General features: G+C 38.0%; 1 protein-coding gene across 1 annotated transcript in view; it reads right to left on the bottom strand.

The window, feature by feature from the left end:
- The window catches only part of COL4A6 (collagen type IV alpha 6 chain), a 451,051-nt gene that overhangs the window by 52,032 nt on the left and 376,786 nt on the right, over positions 1 to 22,233 (bottom strand). Inside the window, exons 9-13 of the mRNA XM_084870435.1 lie at positions 8,208 to 8,270; positions 7,407 to 7,442; positions 7,195 to 7,236; positions 6,125 to 6,217; positions 4,881 to 4,934 (exon numbers count right to left, since the gene is read on the bottom strand). Coding sequence (XP_084726561.1) covers positions 4,881 to 4,934; positions 6,125 to 6,217; positions 7,195 to 7,236; positions 7,407 to 7,442; positions 8,208 to 8,270 — 288 coding nt within the window. The remainder of the gene's footprint in view (positions 1 to 4,880; positions 4,935 to 6,124; positions 6,218 to 7,194; positions 7,237 to 7,406; positions 7,443 to 8,207; positions 8,271 to 22,233) is intronic.

Genomic DNA, 22,233 nt, shown 5'->3' with positions numbered 1-22,233 from the left:
TCTATATACCAATAGTAAACTTACAGAAAGAGAGATTTAAAAAGCAATCCCATTTACCATTGCACACACAAAAAAATTAAGATACCTAAAAATAAACTTAACTAAGGATGTAAAAGACCTATACTCAGAAAACTATAGGAGACTGAAAAAAGAGATAGAGGAAGATGTAAACATATGGAAGAACATACCATGTTCATGGATTGGTAGAATCAACGTCATTAAAATACCCATACTAACCAAAGCAATCTATAGATTCAATACAACCCCCATTAAAATACAAACGGCATATTTTGACCTAGAAATAACTCTCCAAAAATTCATCTGGAATAAAAAACAAAACAAAACCCTGAATAGGTAGAGTAATCCAGAGAAAGAAGAATAACATAGGTGGCATTTCAATACCTGATTTCAAGCTGTATTACAAAGCCACTGTTCTCAAAACAGCCTGGTAGTGACACAAGAACAGTCATATAGACCAATGGAATAGAATATAGAACCCAGATATTCACCCAAACCACTATGCTCAATTGATATTTGCAAAGGAGGCATGAACATACAATGAAGTCAAGACAATCTCTAACAAATGGTGTTGGTAAAATTGGACAGATACATGCAAAAAAGAAAAAAAGAAAAGAAAAAGAAAATAGACCACCAAATTACACCATATGCAAAAATAAACTCAAAATGGATACAGGACTTAAACATAAGACAAGAAACCATAAAAATACTAGATGACTCTATATGCAGCAAAATCTCAGACATATGCCAAAAGAACTTCTTCAGTCATACTGCTCTTAGGGCAATATAATCTAAAGAGAAAATAAAGAAATGGACTACATCAAAATAAAAAGCTTTTTTTCACAGCATAAGAAACCATCAACAAAACAAGAAGAAAGCCCACTATATGGGAGGACATATTTGCAAATGTTTTCACTGATAAATGTTTAATCTCCAACATCTACAGGCAACTTATAAAACTTAATAAAAGGAAGATAAATGATCCAATAAAAATTGGGCAACAGACTTAAATAGGTACTTTTTAAATGAAGACAGAAGGAAGGCCAAGAGACACATGAAAACATGCTCAGAGTCACTAATTATCTGAGAGATGCAAATGGAAAAGGACAATGTGGTACCATCTTACCCCTGTCAGAATGGCTATCATCAACAGATCAACAATGAAACAATAAAAAGGATCAGCAAATGTTGGAGAGGATGCATAGAAAAAGAAACTTTTTTGCACTCCTGGTGGGAATGCAGACTGGTGCAGTCCCTGTGGAGAACATTATGGAGTTTCCTCAAAAAACTGAAAATGGAACTCCCATTTGACCCAGTAAACCCACTCCTAGGAATATATCCCAAGAAGCTAGAAACACCAATCAGAAAGGATATATGCTCATATGTTCATAGGAGACCAATTTACAATAGCTAGGATTTGAAAACAGCCTAAGTGCCCGTCAGCAGATGACTGGATCAGAAAACTATGGTACATCTACACAATGGAATATGCTTCCATAAAAAGAAGGAATTCTCACCATTTGCAGCAACCGGGATGGAACTGGAGAGCATTATGCTAAGTGAATGAAAGAAAAAAAAACAAAAACCAAAAAACAAAAAAACCCCACATGATCTCATTTGTGGATAATAAAGAACATTATAAACTGATGAACAAAAGGATAGATACAGAGGCAGTAAACATCCAACAGACTGACAAATTACAACAAGAAGTTTAGGGAGAAGTACAGTAGATAAAAGATCAACTGAAGGACTTGTATGCATGCATATAAGCATAACCAATGGATGCAAAACACTGGTGGGTGTGTTGGCATGTATCTGCATGGGGTGAGAGGGGGCAATGGTAAGATATGTATACATATAATACCTTAATTTAAAAAAATGAAAAAAAAAAAACCTGGGGAAATCCGTGCACCTTGAAAGGAACTGTGGGCCATGAGGCTGTGGTGGGCACAGGGGCGGGACTTGGCCCATCCTCTGCACCCCTACCTAGCCTCTCCCACTGTAGCCCCCTGGTCCCATCTGCCAGTAGTCCTGCTCCTGTCACCACCACTCTCATGTGCTAGTGGCGCTGGGTGGGCTTGCACCTGCTAATGGCACAGAGTGATTGGGGCCAACACCAGCAGCGGGTGTTTGTGGGGCAGGTGTCGTCAGCATGTGTGAGTGGTGGCTGCTGCCCCGATCACCCTTCATATATATCAAATTGAATATATATCATCATATGTGTAACTCCATCTATTGAAAAAAAATGTACATTATTAACTAGTACACTTAGTAAATAAACACTTCTCCAAAGAGAACATACAGATGGCCAAGAGACACGACAAAATGCTCAAAGTTACTGATAATCAGAAAGATGCAAATTAAAATGACAATGAGGTATCACCTCACACCTGTCAGAATGGCTACCATCAACAAATCAACAAATGACAAGTGCTGGTGAGGATGGGAACCCTTGTGCACTGCTAGTAGGAATGTGGACTGGTGCAACCATTATGGAAAACAGTATGGAGTTTCCTTAAAAATTTAAATATGGAACTTCCATTTATTTGACTCAATGATCTCACTACTAGGAATATATCTTAAGAAACCAGAAGCATGAATCAGAAGGAATGTATGCACCCCTATGTTCATAGCAGCACAATTTACAATAGCTAAGATTTGGAAATAGCCCCAGTGCCCATCATAGACAAGTGGATAAAAAAGCCATGGTACATTTACACCATGGAATACTATGAAGCAGTAAAAAAGAAGAATCTCTTATCTTTTGAGACAGCATGGAGGGACCTGGAGAGTATCATGTTAAGTGAAATAAGCCAGTCAGAGAAAGACAAGTATCACATGATCTCACTCATATGTGGAACATAAGTAACAAAATAAACTGATGAACAGAGTGGATCCAGAGACTCGAATCTTGGAACAGAGTGTGGAATCTTGGAGGGAAGGTGGCGGAGGGTGGATGGGTGGGAGGTAACCAGCCAAGGACCTTATATGCATATATGCATGGCCCTTGGACACAGACAATGAGCAGTGAGATCCCAAGGGCGGGAGGTGCGGGGCAGGGTGGAGGTTGTTAATGGGGAACAAAAGGAGATATACGTAATGTTTTGAACAATAAAGATTTATTTAAAAAATTGTTAAAGAGAACAATTTGATTTCCATAAAGATTTCCATTTTCAGCTCTGCCTTGTGTGGAAATTGAAAGTTTATGTGAGGGGTTTGGATTTCAGAAGTGTATTTCCTCTGAAAAGCCCAAAGTATCTCAAACATATTATCACCTTTCTTCTCACAAATTTTCTGTTATAAGACACATAAGGTACCTATGAATGTTCTTACTAAGCAGGTAGAGATGTTAAGAGTGAAGGAATTACATGATTTGGCAAGTTTTCATATCAAATCTATTCCGAAGTGGGATGAAAACTCTGGTTTCTTGATTCTCATCCTCTTGAAATAGCTATGTTATATACAGAGAGGCATTTTTTTTCAGCTTGGTACAATCAACCGGAGTTTCTATTTTTCAGCCCACATTGTAAAACACTGGAAATGCTGAGCTTCAAATGGTATTGCAGTCTATCACCCTGCATTGTTGCCAGCCAGTCTCTTTTTATTTTACAGGACAAAGGGAACAGGGTGAAAATGCAGTAGGGGGAATTATTTGAGGTAAACCCTGGAAGAGAATGAGAAGGAGGGAGAGTGAGCCAGTAAAGCCAGTAACACCAAAGATCCACCACCATAATGACAAGAACGAACTGGACTGTAGGGGGAAGTGTGGTATGGGGAAAAAGTTCTGAGTTGGGTAGAAGTAAAGAAAGCTGAATTTCTGTCTCAGTTCTGCTAATAATTTGCTGTGTGGCTCTGGACAATCAATCCTCTTCATCCGTTCAAGCCATGGTTTCCTCTTTAATACAAGGAGATAAGCCCCAGCCCACCTTGCATACCTCACAGGCATCACTGGAGGTGACTAGAATCTATGTGAAATGTTCACGTACCTCAGTTGCAGGCTCCTCTCCAGTCTGGGCCCTGGTCAGAGCTCTTGCAGGAGGCAACCAATCACTGTGCTTCTCTCACATTGACATTTCTCTCTGTCTCTCCCCATCTCTTCTACTCTCTCTAAAAATCAATGGAAAAAGATCCTTGGGTGAGGATTTAAAAAGAGAGAGAGAAAGAAAGAAAGAAAGAAAGAAAGAAAGGAAGGAAGGAAGGAAGGAAGGAAGGAAGGAAGGAAGGAAGGAAGGAAGGAAGGAAGAAAGAGAAAGATAGAAAGAAAGATAGAAAGAAAGAAAGAAAGAAAGAAAGAAAGAAAGAAAGAAAGAAAGAAAGAAAGAAAGAAAGAGAGAGAGAGAAAGAGAAACTTGTCCAACATCACATAGCTAGAAACTGGTAAAACCAGAAGTCAAGACTAGGTCTTTTTTAACTCTAGAGCTTGAGCTAATAAACTCTAAGATATATATTCTCATGAAGAGTCATGATAATGTTCCCATGGGTTCAAGAAACAAGAACATTTCGAATGGTCTGATTGGAGTGGCTTAGTGATTGAGCATTGACCTATGAACCCAAGATATCACTATTTGATTCCCTGTCAGGACCCATGCCTGGGTTGTGGGCTCGATCCCTAGTGTGAGGCATGCAAGGGGCAGCTGATCAGTGACTCTCTCTCATCATTGATGTTCCTATCTCTCTCCCCCTTCCTCCCTAAAATCAATAATAAAAATATATTTAAAAAACATTTCAAATGCCTTCTAATAATGAAGATGGTGGAATTCTCTATAATAACCATAGGAAGAAGTCTTCCTGTTAGCCTTCTATTGCTATAACTTTTGTCCAATCAAACAATATATAGATACTGACCAAATAAAATGACTTACCGGAAGTCCTGGAGGGCCACTTGTTCCTGGGGAACCCTGAAGCCCCACTTCCCCCTGGAAAAATAAGCAAAGATTAGTGAGTAGCAGCAGAAAGCAGTGAACTTGAAGGAGATGGTTCTCTTGAGCTAGTTGGGGTGTGCTGTGGGAAACAAATGGGGTATCAGGATTGGGGCACCAAAGGGTGGTGCAAATTACAGACTGCAAAAAATCAATGGTTTTGAGGGAAAGAGTAACTATTACATGATAATTTTCCTACATGTGCTCTGGAAGGGCTCTCTAAAGTTTGGGAATGATCAGGATGCAGGTAATCTTTTATATGCTCATAAACTATTTCTAATCAATGGATACTTCCTATAAACCTGGAAGGAACCTGGATCTATTGTTTGCACAAAGACAAACTTAAAGAAATGGACTAAACACCTTCTCCTGGTTGACCACAGTCACAAAATCATAAAACTTAAGAAAACCACAGGAAAAAGGGAGTGCAAATAACTGAAAGATAATTCGACAGTTTAATAGCATACAGCCATTCAAATACACCCATATGCACACTTACTCATATCAAAATACAGAGTATAACACATATTGGTTAAACAGGTCTACAGCCTCAGACTTGATAGTTCATATCAGATAAATTAGGGCATCTACAGCCAGTTGGTGACAATATATTCTTTTTGGTATGCTCAAGTTTTAAGGGAAAATAACTTTAAAAAAGATACTGCAAAACAACAATTTACATTGTATGTGCTCTGTCACAATCTTTGGGAACAACACAAGTATTGAGAAAGTTAGGAGTTAGGAGAAAAACCCAACTATTCAATATTTAAGTTATTTAGCATCTTGATAATTGGATCTGCAAAAGTGAAACACAGAAAATAATAACTTAAATGAATACTCAGAAACCCAAGCACACTCATGTCCACATACCCAAAATCAACCTTTTAAAAAAGCCTTTCATGAGGGATAAAACAAAAAAGGCTTTATTTTCACTTCCCAAAAAAAAAAAAATCCATTGCTCAGGACCGTTTCCCCGAAAATAAGACATCCTCCAAAAATAAGACATAGTGCATGAAAAAATAAGACATCCCCTGAAAATAAGATCTAGCGCATCTTTAGGAGCAAAAATTAATATAAGACAGCCTTATTTTTGGGGAAACAGGGTAGTGTGGTCTGGTTATTTAATTCAACTTTGGTATTAATAGGAAAAAGCTTATTAACTTTTCCTGTTCTTAAATATTCCCTACCTTAGATCCTTTCTTTCCTTTGGGAAACCCCATGAATTCCAGTTCTCCGGTAGATGGTGGGGGTCCTGCAGGGCCAGGGAGACCAACATCCCCCTGTAAGATCAAAAGGAACTTTAAGCAAAGCAGAACCACACAGACCATTTCTCCAGAGGGTGGGTTTGTCCTCTGTATGTAACTCACAAATAAACTGTCCATCATTTTGGCCTCTTCACCCTCGCCCTTGCATCAATGAGGAAACAAAACTATCAGTGCCAAGGAGTGAGAAGAATTATAAGCCTGTCTAAATGCTTCAGCACTACAGAAGAAGGAAGCAAGATAAAGGAAGCTGCACGTTCATGCTTGCCATGGTCATGCATAGGGGTGTTTGGAGGAGAGCAAAAAAGGGGTTTGAGCAAGGTGAATGGACACTTTTCTGCAACTGTGATCAGGCTGTTGTTAGTCTAACCCTTGTCAAAAGCGCAAGCAGAGGTAGTAAAGACCATTTAGAACATTGGCAGCTGAATTTGCTCATTGGAGGCAGTGCACTCATGAAGGGGAATAAGAACAATCTTGTAGTCTCTCTTGAGGCTCAAATCACTATAGAGGTAAATAGAATGAGGAAGGGGAGCTACAAGGGACTGGTAATGCATGGTTAAGGAAGCAAGAGAGAGGAGATGGAAAGAGAGAAGAAGCAAGAGGAGGAAGAGGAAAGAAGAAAAGAAGGAAGAAGAAAAGGAAGGAAGGATATAACAAGCTAAAAAAGAAAAGGTCACACAGTACACAAATACCCCAATGGAATGAAGAAATAATATATTTCAAGAAAGTTATATTTGTAAGACATCCACACTTCACAGGTAGGAAGCAGAAAGACTACAATATTTTAAAGGAGAAAGACCACAATATCCTATGTGTGGCATGTGCACATGCAGCCCTCAAGGGACCCCACCAGAAGATCCATGTGGGGTGGAAAATGCTCATTTCCCAAGGCAAAGATTCAAATCCCCTTACAGAAGCAAGCACAAGGTTGTAGTCAGAGACACTGTGTTTGGAGCATATGGAACACAGATTGTATTTTACAAAAATCTATTTACCTTGTCTCCTTTATCTCCTTGGAAACCTAACCCCATATTCCCCTGGGATACGAGGCACAGGGAGAAAAAACAAAATCAATTACTAAACAAGTTCCAGGAACTTCAGTAGGAATGTAGTCTTTTTTTTCCCCACCAGAAAGTGCATTTAATCAAACCAGAATATCTCTGGGGAAACATGATTACTTAATGGTAGGAAACCAAAGTATACTTACGTCAGGACCAGGGAGACCAGGAGGGCCTGGAGGACCCTATATTAAAAATGAAAGTAAACAGCACTTTTTAGTTTCAGACAAAAATGTGGGCATGTTGAACATCTTCTACCCACCTTGGTATAGCCTGGCATTGGTGAAGCAAACTCTAGCTCCCTCTCTCAAGGTTCCAATTCCCCAAATTGACCCAATAATCACATTCATGTGAAGATAGTGAAGGTTTCATATGTCATTCCTCCCAATAAGGCCAATGGTGACCTTTGGTAAAGGTAAACCAACGTAATCAGTGGTAGGATTTCATGCACTGGAGAGAGAAAAATCTGTGGCTGGGCTTTCCCAGAACCACACAGATGACTCTATGCTTTTCCTATGCCACCTATGATAAACAGGATTGGTATAAAGAAGAGAGGTAGGTAGAGCTTTTCAAGTTGCAGTTTTGAAAATGATTTTGAAAAATCTTCTGTGCTCAGGGTAGCTGATGCTGGTGGTAGTATGATTAATTAGCAGTATCAGGGGAGCGGATGGTAACAATAGATATCTGTCATATCTGGGCTATATTTTAGGTTGATCCAGACTAGGTGACTTTGGAAGCACAGAGTGAATAGTCAGATTGACTCTAATAAATAAAGACAATACTTAGCTCCTTATAAGAGCATACTTTATTTTAATCCTCCAGGAATGAAAGTTGCCTTCTCCACTAGGAGAACCTACATTTACACAGGCACACATTAAATCCATGTTCTAGTGTGTAAAGCATTCATGTGAATGAATTCTATGATCACATGGTAGATTTAGGTTACTTACTTGAAATCCTGGTGATCCTATAGGTCCTACAGCTCCTGGAGAGCCAGGTATTCCTCGTGGGCCCTACAGAGACAAGTTTTTACTAAGGTCATAAAAGCAACACAGTTTATTAATGAAAATGAAAGAATTTTCCCACAAAAACTGCACAAGAATGTTCATATTAATTTTATTCATAGTATTAAAATATTGGGAATGTCTTAGTCGTCCACTGATACAAGAATTGATAAGTGAACTGCAATACATACAATAAGATAAATAATAGTAAAGCATAACAAACTACTGATATATGAACCAATGTGAATGAATCTCAAAAATAATGTGCTAAGTAAAAAAAGTCTGACCCTAAAGGCAACATATTATATATTATTCCCTTTACATGATGTCCTAGAATAGAAAAAGAAAAAAACCCAAATGATTTAGGGTGGGAAAAAAAATCACAATAGTGGTTGCCTTTGGGCTGAGGTGGGAACAGGGATTGACTAGAAAGAGACAGGAAAGAACTTTTGAAGGTGATGGGAATGTTTTATACCTTAAGAAGGCTTTGGGTTACACAAGGGTATATATTTGTCAAAACTCATCATTTGTACACTTAAGATTGTATATTTTATTGTATGTAAATTTTACATAGAAAGAAAAACTGTAAACAAATTTTGAAGTTTAGCTAATGATAGGCATACAATTTACTTTAACATTAGTAAATATGAGATGGAGTGATGGATGGATAGAAATGGGATAAAATAAGTATAGTAATATATTAATGGTTAGGATATTCACTGTAAAACTCATCCAATTTTGCTGTATATTTGAAAATTTTCATATCAAAATGATGTAAAAAAAGGAAATTTTAAAAAAGGAATAAAAAACAATTACATTCATATCAGGTAAAGTAGAATTCAAGGAAAATAATATTACCAGAGATAAAAGGGGGCATTTCATAAGAATAAATAGGTCAATTCATCAAGAAGATATAATAATCCTAAATGTGCATACATCTAATAGCTGAGCTTCAAAATATATGGAGCAAAAACTAACAGAAATGGACAAATCCACGTTACAGTTGAATATTTTACAATAATATCCTTCCCTCAGTAATTAATATGTTAGACAAAAATTATCAGTAAGAATATAGAAGATCCAAAATACATTATTACCTTGATCTCAAATTGGAAAAGAAGAAGTAAAGTTGTCCTTATTTGCAGATGACATGATATTGTACATAAAAAACCAAGACTTCATCAAAAAACTAATAGACTTAATAAATGAATTCGGCAATGTAGCAGGATACAAAACCAACGCCAAGAAATCTATGGCATTTCTATACACCAATAGTGAACTTACATATAGGTATTTTACCTCCTTAGTTAAAAAATCAATCCAATTTACCATCACAACCAAAAAAATAAAGATACCAAGGAATAAACTTAACTAAGGAGGTAAAAGACCTAAGTACAGAAAACTACAGGACACTGAAAAAAGAGATAGAGGAAGATGTAAACAAATGGAAGAACATACCATGTTCATGGATTGCTAGAATTAACATCATTAAAATGTCCATACTTCTCAAAACAATTTTTAGGTTCAATGCACTCCCCATTAAAATACCAACGGCATATTTCACAGACCTAGAAATAATGCTCCAAAAATTCATCTGGAACAAAAAAAGACCCCGAATAGCCACAGCAATCCTGAGAAAGAAGAATAAAGTAGGCGGGATCTCAATACCAGATTTCAAGCTGTATTACAAAGCCACTGTTCTTAAAACAGCCTGACACTGGCACAAGAACAGATATATAGATCAATAGAATAGAATAAAGAATCCAGATATCAACCAAAATCACTATGCTCAATTAATATTTGACAAAGAAGGCATGAACATACATACAATGGAGTCAAGACAGTCTCTTCAATAAATGGTGTTGGGAAAATAGGACAGATACATGCAAAAGAATGAAACTATTATAGGTAACCAACTTACACCATACACAAAAATAAACTCAAAGTGGATACAGGACTTAAACATAAGACAGAAAACCATAAAAATACTAGAAGCATCCACAGGCAGCAAAATCTCACATATGCCAAAAGAACTTCTTCACTGATACTTCCCCTAGAGCACATATGTCAAACACAAGGCCCGGCGGGCCAAATCCAGCCCGCCAGGCCTTGCAATGTGGCCCGCACCGCGCAGTCATCACTGCACTCCGCTGTCAGTTTATGACATTGTCAGTTTATGACTGTTCAGTAAACTATTCGGCCCGCGATTTAGGCTGGATTTTAGATTTTGGCCCCTTCTCTGATTGAGTTCGACACCCCTACCCTAGAGCAATGGAAGCTAAAGAGAAAATAAACAAATGGGACTACATCAAAATAAAAAGATTTTTTTACAGCAAAAGAAACCATCAACAAAACAACAGGAGAACCCACTGTATGGGAGGACATATTTGCAAATGTTATCACTGATAAAGGTTTAATCTCCAACATCTACAGACAGTTTATACAACTTAATAAAGGGAAGATAAATTATCTAATTAAAAAATAGGCAAAGGATCTATTGATAAATAGAATCTTTTTGAAAGAAGACAGAAGGAAGGCCAAGAGGCACATGAAAACATGCTCAAAATCATTAATTATCTGAGAGATGCAAATCAAAATGACAATGCAGTACCATCTTACACCTGTCAGAATAGTTATCATCAACAAATCAGCAAACAAGTGCTGGGGAGGATGCGGAGAAAAAGGAACCCTCCTGCACTGCTGGTGGGAATGCAGACTGGCACAACCACTGTGGAGAACAGTATGGAGTTTCCTAAAAAACAAAAACTGAAAATGGAACTCCCATTTGACCCAGTAATCCCACTCCTAGGAATACCATATTTTCTGGCATATAAGACTACCCCCTAATTTTACAGTTGAAACATAGGTTTAAGCCTATAAATATGTTTATTTCTCTATTTCAAGGATTTCTGTCTTGTATGACACACATATATAGTTCTGTGCTCCTTTAAGTACATAATATAGATTTCATACACTGTTTAATGAGCTCTTTACTGTAGTTAAGGATTTCCTGGATCTTAGATACATTTGCTACACTAACAACTGACTTGGAGAAGTGTTTTCTACATGTTCTATGTGAGTTCTCATCGATTTACTGTTATTTTCTATGAATTACTGATCTTTTCTTGTACTTTCCAATATTAGGCCTTCTTGTCCAAGCATAAGCATTGGGAACATGGACAAACACCTTCCTACACACAGTCATGAACCTGAGAAGCTCTGGAACATTGTCTCTCAACTATGTTATAGTGTTTAATGCTACATTAGAAAGACATCAAAGGCTTTAAAAGCTGCTTAAATGTACTTAATTCTCTATTTCAAGGATATTCTGCCTTCTTTGGCACACATTTACTGTTCTAGGCTCCTTTAAGCAAATGATAGAGGTTTCATACAATTTTTAATGTGCTCTTAACTCTTATTAAGCATTTCCTGGATGTTAGATACCTTTCTATACAAAAAACTTACTTGGAGAAGTGTTTTGTACATGTTCAATGCTAGTTCTTACACTGTTAAGAACCTGAGAAGCTCGGGAACATTGTCTCTCAACTATGTTATAGAGTTTAGTGCTACATTGCAGTGAAGTGTAAGGCTTTCCAAAGATGCTAAATGTGCTTATTTCTCTTTTTCAAGGATATTCTGCCTTGTATGACACACATTTACAGTTCTAGGCTCCTTTAAGTAACTAATATGGATTCATACACTGTTTAATGTGCTCTTAACTCTAATTAAGGATTTCCTGGATGTTAGATACCTTTTCTACACTAACAACTGACTTGGAGAATCTGTTTCACATGTTCTAAACGAGTTCTCATCTATTTACTGTCATTTTCTCTGAATTATTCATGTTTTCTTGTAGTTTCTTATCTTAGGCCTTCTTGTCCAAGTATAAGCATTGCCCACATATATTAGGTATAGTAATAATTAATGTCGTTTTCTAATACTTTTTTAAATCGAATTTATTTAAATAATACAACAAAATTTAATCAACAATATAGTTGCCGTTGTTTTCTACTACATGTGCCCAACGCTCAGGAAGCATTTTAATCCCTCTGTTGTAAAATTCTTGTGATTTTGATGCAAAAAATTCGGTCAATGCATTTTTGAGGCATTCTTCATTATTAAATTTTTTTCCAAGAAGAAAGTTTTGCAAAGAACGAAACAAATGGTAATCGGAAGGGGCAATATCAGGAGAATATGCAGGTTGAGGGAGAACTTCCCATTCCAACTGGCGCAGTTTTTTAGCAGTGATTCTTGCAGTATGCGGTCGTGCGTTATCGTGGTGAAGAATTATGCCCTTCCGATTAATCAGCGCGAGTTCTTTTTCTCTTAAAGCTTGGGCTAACCTTTCCAATTGGGCACTATACACTGCACTTGTAATGGTTTGGTTAGATGGTAAAAGTTCATAATGAAGAATTCCTTTAAATTCCACCAAACACACAACATCACTTTTTTCGCATGCAAGTCAGGTTTTGGCGTGGGCTGCGGAGCCTCATTTTTGTCCAACCATTGAGGCCGCCTTTTCAAATTAACATACAGCACCCATTCTTCATCTCCGGTAACAATTTGCTCTAAAAACGGCAAACGGTTTTGATGAGAGAGGAGCGAACTACAAATTGTGACTCTTTGATTATGGTTGTTGTCGGTCAACTCATGAGGAACCCATTTTCCAAACTTTTGGACTTTGCCAAGTGCATGCAATTGATTGGAAATTGTTTTTTGTGAACTATTTAAAGTTGTCGCAAGCTCTTGTTGGGTAATTTGAGGATTTTGCACCAAAAGAGCTTGAAGAGCTTCTTGATCAAAATTGGACACACGGCCTCGACCACTCTTGTCATCTAACGAAAAATTTCCCTCGCGAAATTTCTCAAACCAACGCTGGCATTTTCTGGCGCTAACTGCATCTTGACCAAGAGCACTACAGATGTTTTTTGCAGCTTCACTTGCTTTTCTTCCTAATTGGAACTCGTAAAGCATGCAGTGCCAAATATGCTCTTCATCCGCCATCTTCTTAGCCCTAGTTTTGCAACAAAAACCAAACCAAACACGAACTTTTTCAAGCAAAACTTGTTACTGTAATTGCACTTCACACGTTCTGTAGATACCACGTGTTTGAAGGTTATGTCAATACAAGTCAACGCCAAGCAAGATTTTAAATGAATGTTTAAAAACGACATCAATTATTACTAGACCCGATACAAACAACTTCCTACACTGTTAAGAACCTGAGAAGCTCGGAAACATTATCTCTCAACTACGCTATAGAGTTTAATGCTACATTGCCGTGAAGAGTAAGGCTTTTCAAAGATTCTTAAATGTGCTTATTTCTGTATTTCAAGGATATTCTGCCTTGTATGACAAACATTTACTGTTCTAGGCTCCTTTAAGTAAATAATAGAGGTTTCATACACTGTTTAATGAGCTCTTTACTGTAATTAAGGATTGCCTGCATTTTAGATACCTTTGCTACACTAACAACTGACTTGGAGAAGTGTTTTCTACATGTTCTATGCGAGTTCTCATCGATTTACTGTTATTTTCTCTGAATTACTGATGTTTTCTTGTAGTTTCCAATATTAGGCCTTCTTGTCCAAGTAGAAGCATTGGGAACATGGACAAATAACTTCCTACACACGGTTATGAACCTGAGAAGCTCTGGAACATTGTCTCTCAACTATGTTATAGTGTTTAATGCTACATTACAGTGAAGTCAAAGGCTTTCCAAAGCTGCTTAAGTGTGCTTATTTCTCTATTTCAAGGATACTCTGCCTTGTATGACACACATTTACTGTTCTAGGCTCCTTTAAGTAAATAATATAGGATTCATACATTGTTTAATGTGCTATTTACAGTAATTAAGGATTTCCTGGATCTTAGATACGTACCTTTTCTACACTAACAACTGACTTGGAGAATCTGTTTCACCTGTTCTAAATGAGTTCTCATCTCTATACTGTCATTTTCTCTGAATTACTCATGTTTTCATGTAGTTTCCTATATTAGGCCTTCTTGTCCAAGTATAAGCATTGCCCACATGTACAAAACACTTCCTACACACTGTTATGAACCTGAGAAGCTCGGGAACATTGTCTCTTAACTAGGTTTTAGAGTTTAATGCTACATTGCCGTGAAGTGTAAGGTTTTCCAAAGCTGCTTAATTGTGCTTATTTCTCTCTTTCTAGCATTGTGTGACACACATTTAAAGTTCTAGGCTACTTTAAGTAAATAATAGAGGTTTCATACACTGTTTAATGGACTCTTAAACTTAATTAAAGATTTCCTGGATCTTAGATTCCTTTTCTCCACTAACAACTGACTTGGAGAAATCTGTTTCAGCTGTTCTATATGAGGTCTTATCTATTTACTGTTAATTTCTCTGTATTACTCTGCCTTCTTGTAGTTTCATATATTAGGCCTTCTTGTCCAAATATAAGCATTGTCCACATGGACAAACAACTTGCTACACACTGTTATGAAGCTGAGAAACTAGGGTTAGGGTTAGGGTTAGGGTTAGGGCTAGGGTTAGGGCTAGGGTTAGGGCTAGGGTTAGGGTTAGGGCTAGGAAATATTGTCTTTCAACTCTGTTATACAGTTTAATGCTACATTTCAGTGAAGTGTAAGGCTTTCCAAAGCTGCTTAAATATGTTTATTTTTCTATTTCAATGATTTCTGTCTTATATGACACACATTTATAGTTCTGTGCTCCTTTAAGTACATAATATAGATTTAATACACTGTTTAATGAGCTCTTTACTGTAATTAAGGATTTCCTGGATCTTAGATACATTTGCTACACTAACAACTGACTTGGAGAAGTGTTTTCTACATGTTCTATGCAAGTTCTCATCTATTTACTGTCATTTTCTCTGAATTACCATATTTTCTGGCGTATAAGACGACCCCCTAATTTTACAGTTAAAGCATAGGTTTAGGCCTATATTAGCTGTATAAGACTACCCCCCACTTCCAAGGTAACACCAGTTCTTTTTTTAATTAAATTTTTAATGAATGACATTTTTCTAACATACCGTAATATACCGTACATTGATACGATAAATGGAAGGTCTCTTCATAAATGGCAATGCCATGAACTTGACCGAGAAACAAGAAATCCAAAAGAGAACATTAACAATGATGGCATCATTTGGAAAGAAAATTACATGAAGAACTTGCAGAAAACGCTTGTTTGTGACTGACTGGGATGATAAGAGGTTTTTCTAGGCAGAGGAGCATTGTGAGCTTAAAATCCTTCAAAATCCTCATCATGTTCTTCTTCTGACATCATAAGTTCATCAATAACCTCTTGTGGTACATTTGTAAGACAGTCATCATATGGATCAAATTCCGAATCAGATGGTGTGGCTTCAGCTTCGGCTTCCCCTTCATCTTGCCACAAGAAGTCATCCTCCATACCGTCCAAAGAATTTGATATGCCACACTTCTTGAAAGACCTGATTACTGTTTCTTCAGTAATATCATTCCAGGCTTTTATGACAAAGTTACACAAAACATCGAATTGTGGTGCACGTATGTTTTCCTCCTTTTGTGAATAACTTTTCACCGCTAACCATCCACTCATTCCACTGTTCTCTAATGTGATCTTTAAATGGCTTGTTTAGGCACATATCCAGTGGCTGTACCAATGATGTCAATCCTCCAGGAATAACTGCTGCATCTGTGTTTATTCTTGCCAGCCTGTTCTTTGTGCTGGTAGTTAAATGAGCCCTGAACAGGATCCAAGATGGCTGCGCCCAGGTGAAGACCTAGCCGCAGCCGCACACAACAATTTCAATAAAATACAACTAAAATATAAAACGGACATTGCCCAGAACTACAGGAAGGTTGACTGACTGAAAATTATACAGCGAGAAGCAAGGAGAAAACCAGAAGGAGGCTCGGAGGAGCTGGAAAAGACCAAGGTACGGAGACGCGGCGCGCGGAGAGGACGGAGCCAGAGAGGAGGGGGAGGCGGAGTGCCTGGCGGGCGTTCCCTAGCGGAAAGGAGATAAAACTCCGACTGTGCTAGGCCCCCGACTGCTCTGAACCCCAGTTCCCCAGACCCCGGGGACCCAGGCTCATCCATAGGGAGCCGGGCTGTAAGGCGGGACTCCGGGGAAGCCGCGAAAGGAGGTCCCGGAGGCGCGCACACTGCATGCAGAGAAGGGACGGTCGGCTGTGCCGCAGGATTGCCCTGGCCGGAAGGAGACTGGGGCTCCAGACTGCTCTGAACGCCACCTCCAACTCCACTTCCAACTGAACTGAACCCCAATACCAGGCTCATTGGGGGAGAGCATAGACTGTTTGGCAGCAGGCGAAAATCGAGGGCACCTTTCTCTCAGAGGCGCAGACAGCGAGCACTGAAGGACCCGTATAGGGCGGGGCTGAAGGAAGCCAAAGCTGCAGGCTCCACCCTGAAACCCCATCCCATCTGTAACTGCGAAATGCGACAACAAAATAGATCACAAACGAAAGAAATGGAGGACAAAAAGCGTCTGGATATAGAGGTCAAATCTACGCTTATAAGGTTTTTCAAGAATTTCCTAGAAAAGATGGATAAGACCTATGAGGATATGAAAAGAGATCAACTAGAATTAATGAGTCAACAAGAAATGATAAAGGATCAACAAGAAATGATAAGGGATCAACAAGAAATAAAGAATACATTGTCTGAAATAAAACATATTTTACAGAGTCCTAAAAACAAAAGGGAAGATCGCAAGAATCAAGTCAAAGATTTGGAACATAAAGAGCCAGAAGACACTCCTCCACAGAAGCTAGAAGGCAAGAGAATCCAGAAAATTGAAAATAATGTAAGAAACCTCTGGGACAACTTCAAGCGAACCAACATCAGAATTATGGGGGTCCCAGAAGATGAGAGAGAGCAAGATATCGAAAACATACTGAAAGAAATAGTGACAGAAAACTTCCCCCACCTGGTGAAAGAATTAGACTTACAAGTCCAGGAAGCGCACAGAACTCCAAACAAAAGGAATCCAAAGAGGACCACACCAAGACACCTCATAATTAAAATTCCAAGAGCAAAAGACAAAGAGAGAATATTAAAAGCAGCAAGAGCAAAGAAGGTAGTTACCTATAAAGGAGCACCTATACGATTGTCAGCTGACTTCTCAACAGAAACCATACAGGCCAGAAGGGAATGGCAAGAAATATTCAAGGTAATGAATAGTAAGAACCTACAGCCAAAGATAATCTATCCAGCAAAGCTATCACTCAGAATCGAAGGTCAGATAAAGAGCTTCACTAATAAAAAAAAAGCTAAAGGAGTTCATCACCACCAAACCAGAATTATATGAATTGCTGAAGGGGGTTCTTTCAGTAGAGAAAGTAAACAAAGATAAAAATTATGAACAACAAATATGTAACTATCAACAAGTGAATCTAAAAACCAAGGAAATTAAAAAAAAAAATCTGATGAACAATAGTAACTGTTGAATATAATAGAATCAGAGGTATGGAAGGGGAGTGAACTGATGATTCTTGGGGGAAAGGGGAGAGGGGGGCGTGGGAAGAGACTTAACATAAACTATGCACCTATGGATGAGGACAATGGGGAGTGGGGAAAGGGCAGAGGGTGGGGTGGGAACCTGGTGGAGGAGAGCAATGGTGGGGGGGAAAAAAGGAACATTTGTAATAATATGAACAATAAAAACTTATTAAAAAAAAATAAACTGAAAAAAAAATGAGCCCTGAACATATCCCACACCAGTAGGCTACGTTCTTGACGAAGTCCACCTGGTCTCCTACTCCATACATTATCAAGCCATAGCTTTACCCCTTCTTGATCCATCCATCCTTTTTCATTCACATGTACAAAAACTCCAACAGGGAACTTGATTTTCGGCATTGTTTTTCTTTTAAAAATAATCATTGGTCTTAGTTTGGCACCATCAACTGTACATGCTAGTACCACTGTAAAACTGGACTTCTCATGTCCTGTTGTTTTAATTAACACTGTTTTTGCACCTTTTGGATTAACAGTTTTATTTCCAACCATATCGAAATTCATAGGAGTTTCATCCATATTTCCGATCTGACTTAATGCATAGCCATGTTTCTTGCACTGTTGTATTACATATTGATGGAAAAGACTTACTTTGCCCTCAAGATCTTTCTGTGTGTAGCTGAAGCTACAGTACTGTATAACCCCGGCCTAAAAGTAGGTAATTTTTGTGCAATTTTGGTATTTTGCCTCAGTACCAGATTGTGCCTTTCCAAGAACCTAGTACTCCAGGATACAGTGGCCTTAAATCCTTTGCTGTTATCTGGGTTAGATTTGGCCCACTGAAGTGCAAACATACGTATTTTGTTTCGTGTCACTACATAACCGTTTTGACGATGCTCAAGAACCATGTCTGCTACATGCTTTTTGAGTTCTGGCCAATAAGGGGTGCCTCTTCTTAATGCACACTTACTCCTTGGCATACTCTTTAATGCATCTTCATTTGCTTTCCAGTCTCGGACCATCTTTTCTGTTACTCCATATTGTCTTGCCGCAGCACAGTTATTGTGTTCCTTGGCAAAGTTTACAACTTTCAGTTTGAAACTGGCTTCAAATTTCCTTCTTGCTGGAGCCATGATGGGTTCTTTTCTACCAGCCATTTGTTGTACACCCACTAATCTTTTAGGCCGGGGTTATACAGTACTGTAGCTTCAGCTACACACAGAATGTTCTATTACGGTACCTTTTAACTCACTGTATGTGTCCTGATACAGCAGCTTTGGCTATACAGAACGTTCCTGTGCTGCAACTGTATGTACCAAGGTGAGCCAATCACAACAAGCAAAGGTTCAAAGGTTATAATAGACTGCCTCTCTGACTCTGGCCAATCTGAGCAGGCTTTTTACTAGAACACAGTGCAGCTTCGGGTACAGAACATGTATAATTTGCATGCATAAAAAGCCTGCTTGGATCATGAGCAGCCTTGCAGTGATTGGTGCGGGATCGAGTTGGAAAATTCGTTTAGAGGCATATCTAGACGTTTGTCGGGATATACTCGGCGTATAAGACGACCCCTGATTTTCGGTTGACTTTTTTTGTTTCAAAAGTCATCTTATACGCCGGAAAATACGGTATATTCTAAGAAACTAGAAACACCAATCAGAAAGGATATATGCACTTATATGTTCATAGGAGACCAATTTACAATAGCTAGGATTTGAAAACAGCCTAGGTGCCCCTCAACAGATGACTGGATCAGAAAACTATGGTACATCTACACAATGGAATATGCTGCCATAAAAAGAAGGAATTCTCACCATTTGCAGCAACCCAGATGGAACTGGAGAGCATTATGCTAAGTGAAATAAGCCAGTCAATGAAAGAAGAAAAAAAACCCACACGATCTCATTTGTGGATAATAAAGAACATTATAAACTGATGAACAAGAAGATAGATATAGAGACAGTAAAGCAACAAATAGACTGTCAAATTACAGCCGGGAGGGTAGGGAGATATGGGGGAGATAAGAGATCAACTGAAGGACTTTTATGCATGCATATAAGCATAACCATTGGATGCAAAACTCTGGGGACAGAGGGCATGAATGGGACTGGTGGTTGGGGAATTGGTAAGATATGTACACATATAATACCTTAATTAAAGAAAAGAAATACATTATTACCTTGATCTATTTTTTTTTTTTAGATCACTATACCCCAAACTAGCTGAATACATAGTCTATACTAGTGCATATGGCACATTCAGCAAGATAGTTCCATATTCCAGGCCATAAAACAAACCCCAACAAATTTAAAAAAGATTGAAGTCATACAGAGTGTGTACTCTAACTGCAATGAAATAAGCTACCGTGTTTCCCCCAAAATAAGACATCTTCCGAAAATAAGACCTAGCGCATGGAAAGATAAGACATCCCCTGAAAATAAGACCTAGTGCAACTTTGGGAGAAAAAAATAATATAAGACACTATCTTATTTTTGGGAAAACAGGGTAGAAATCAATAACAGGAAGATATCTAGAAAGTTGCCAAATGTTTGAAAGTTAACACATCATTGAAAGAAAAAATCATAAGGGAAACTAGAAGATATTTTGACCGGAATGAAAATAGTGATGAAATTAAAAACAAGACAATGAAATCTGAAGAGGAAGATGGTATGGGGAAATATAAAGCTTAATTAAAATTAGGAGCAGTAATAAGTGATATGTGCTTAGTGAAATCAAGTGATGGAGAGGCCAAGTGAAATCAAGACTTAGATAGGTGGAAGAGAAACTAGGGATTTGAAGTTTCCCAAGGGATGTATGATAGTAGAAAATTGCTTTGACAATAATAACCTGTGATCTCCTAACTGATCACAAATCTCATACACAGCCACCAAACTCCCCTCCTCAAATCTACATGGTTTATTTATTATGCCTATGTATGTACATAAACATTGTACCTTTGCAGGTAAGGGAATGATTTCTAAGAGAAGCTATGCAGCAAATATAGTTATTCTATAAATTTAGTTAACACACAATCTAAACTGCAGCTCAAGAGCCACATGCTGCTCTTTGGCCCCTTGAGTGTGGCTCTTCCACAAAATAACACGGCCTGGGCGAGTCTATTTTGAAGAAGTTTAAGTTTAAAAAATTTGGTTCTCAAAAGAAATTTCAACTGTTGTACTGTTGATATTTGGCTCTGTTGACTAATGAGTTTGCCGACCACTGACCTAAAGCAACTGTTTAGCTGTAGGGGACTGGGTGTCCTTGGTCCTTACTCATTCATCTATGTTTGCATGTGTACTTGTATACATCTCATTTATTGCCTATCTTTTCTCACACTGCTCTCTGTTTAGAAAGCTTCCTCCCATTGCCAGGCAGCCTAAACATCATCTATACTTCTCAGAGGCTACCTTCTCTATCTATATAAATAAAAATGTAAATGTTCTTTTGTTCAAAATCTTAAATCTCTGAAAGTTCTTCAATGATTGCTTTGAAATTTCAACACAACAATGTTGAATTCGAATGGTCGCTTGTTTTTATATACCTTATACCTACTATTACATAGATGTCACATATGTGACAGGTAAAAAACATGCTTTTTTTTGAAAAACATCACCATCTGTTGGACATAAAAACAACACATGCTATACTAAATATTTTATGATTCCATTTCAATGATTCTGATTTACAATCCATTTCCAATTTCCAATTTTATGATTCCATTTCAATGTTGATAATGATTGAAGATTTGTGCTTAGAAATCACGAACAAAGTTCTCAATCAATTGGGAATGCCATCACCGAATCTATCTGCTGCTGCTTCATTCAATGTAGAATTGCGTCGTGAACAAAATTACAACATGGGTGATTTTTTGTCATATGTGCAATCAAATATTCCTAAGTTAACGCTTGAGCAAAAAGGCATTTATGATCAAATAATGCAATCTGTCAATAATGGGGTTGGAGAAATCTTCTTAGATGCGCCAGGAGGAACTGGTAAAACGCTCCTAATTAGATTGATTTTGGCAGCAATTTGATCCCAAAATGACATAGCCTTAGCTCTTGTGTTGTCCAGAATAGCTGCGACATTGCTACCAGGTGGAAGAACTGCTTATTCCGCTTTGAAATTGCCATTGAACATGCAATTCATTGAAACTCCCAAGTGCAACATTTCCAAAGCATCAGGCATGGCAAAAGTATTGCAGAAATGCAAACTTATTGTTTGGGATGAATGCACAATGGCGCACAAAAAATCACTCAAGGCTCTTGACCAATCATTGCAAGATTTGCGGGGAAACATCAGACCATTAGGGAACGCATTTATATTGCTTGCAGGAGATTTCAGGCAAACATTACCTGTAATTCCTCGATCAACACCATAGGACAAAATAAATGCTTGCCTGAAATACTCTACTTTGTGGCAACACATAAAGATGTTAAAATTAACTACAAATATGTGTGTCCAGCTGCAAAACGATCGATCAGCTGAGATATTCTCACATCAATTGCTGGAAAT

The sequence above is a fragment of the Pipistrellus hanaki genome (assembly GCF_964339955.1).
Source record: "Pipistrellus hanaki genome assembly, chromosome: X".
Lineage (NCBI taxonomy): Eukaryota > Metazoa > Chordata > Mammalia > Chiroptera > Vespertilionidae > Pipistrellus > Pipistrellus hanaki.
Note: the sequence above shows the minus strand (reverse complement) of the source record. Positions and strands in the feature narration are given on the sequence as shown.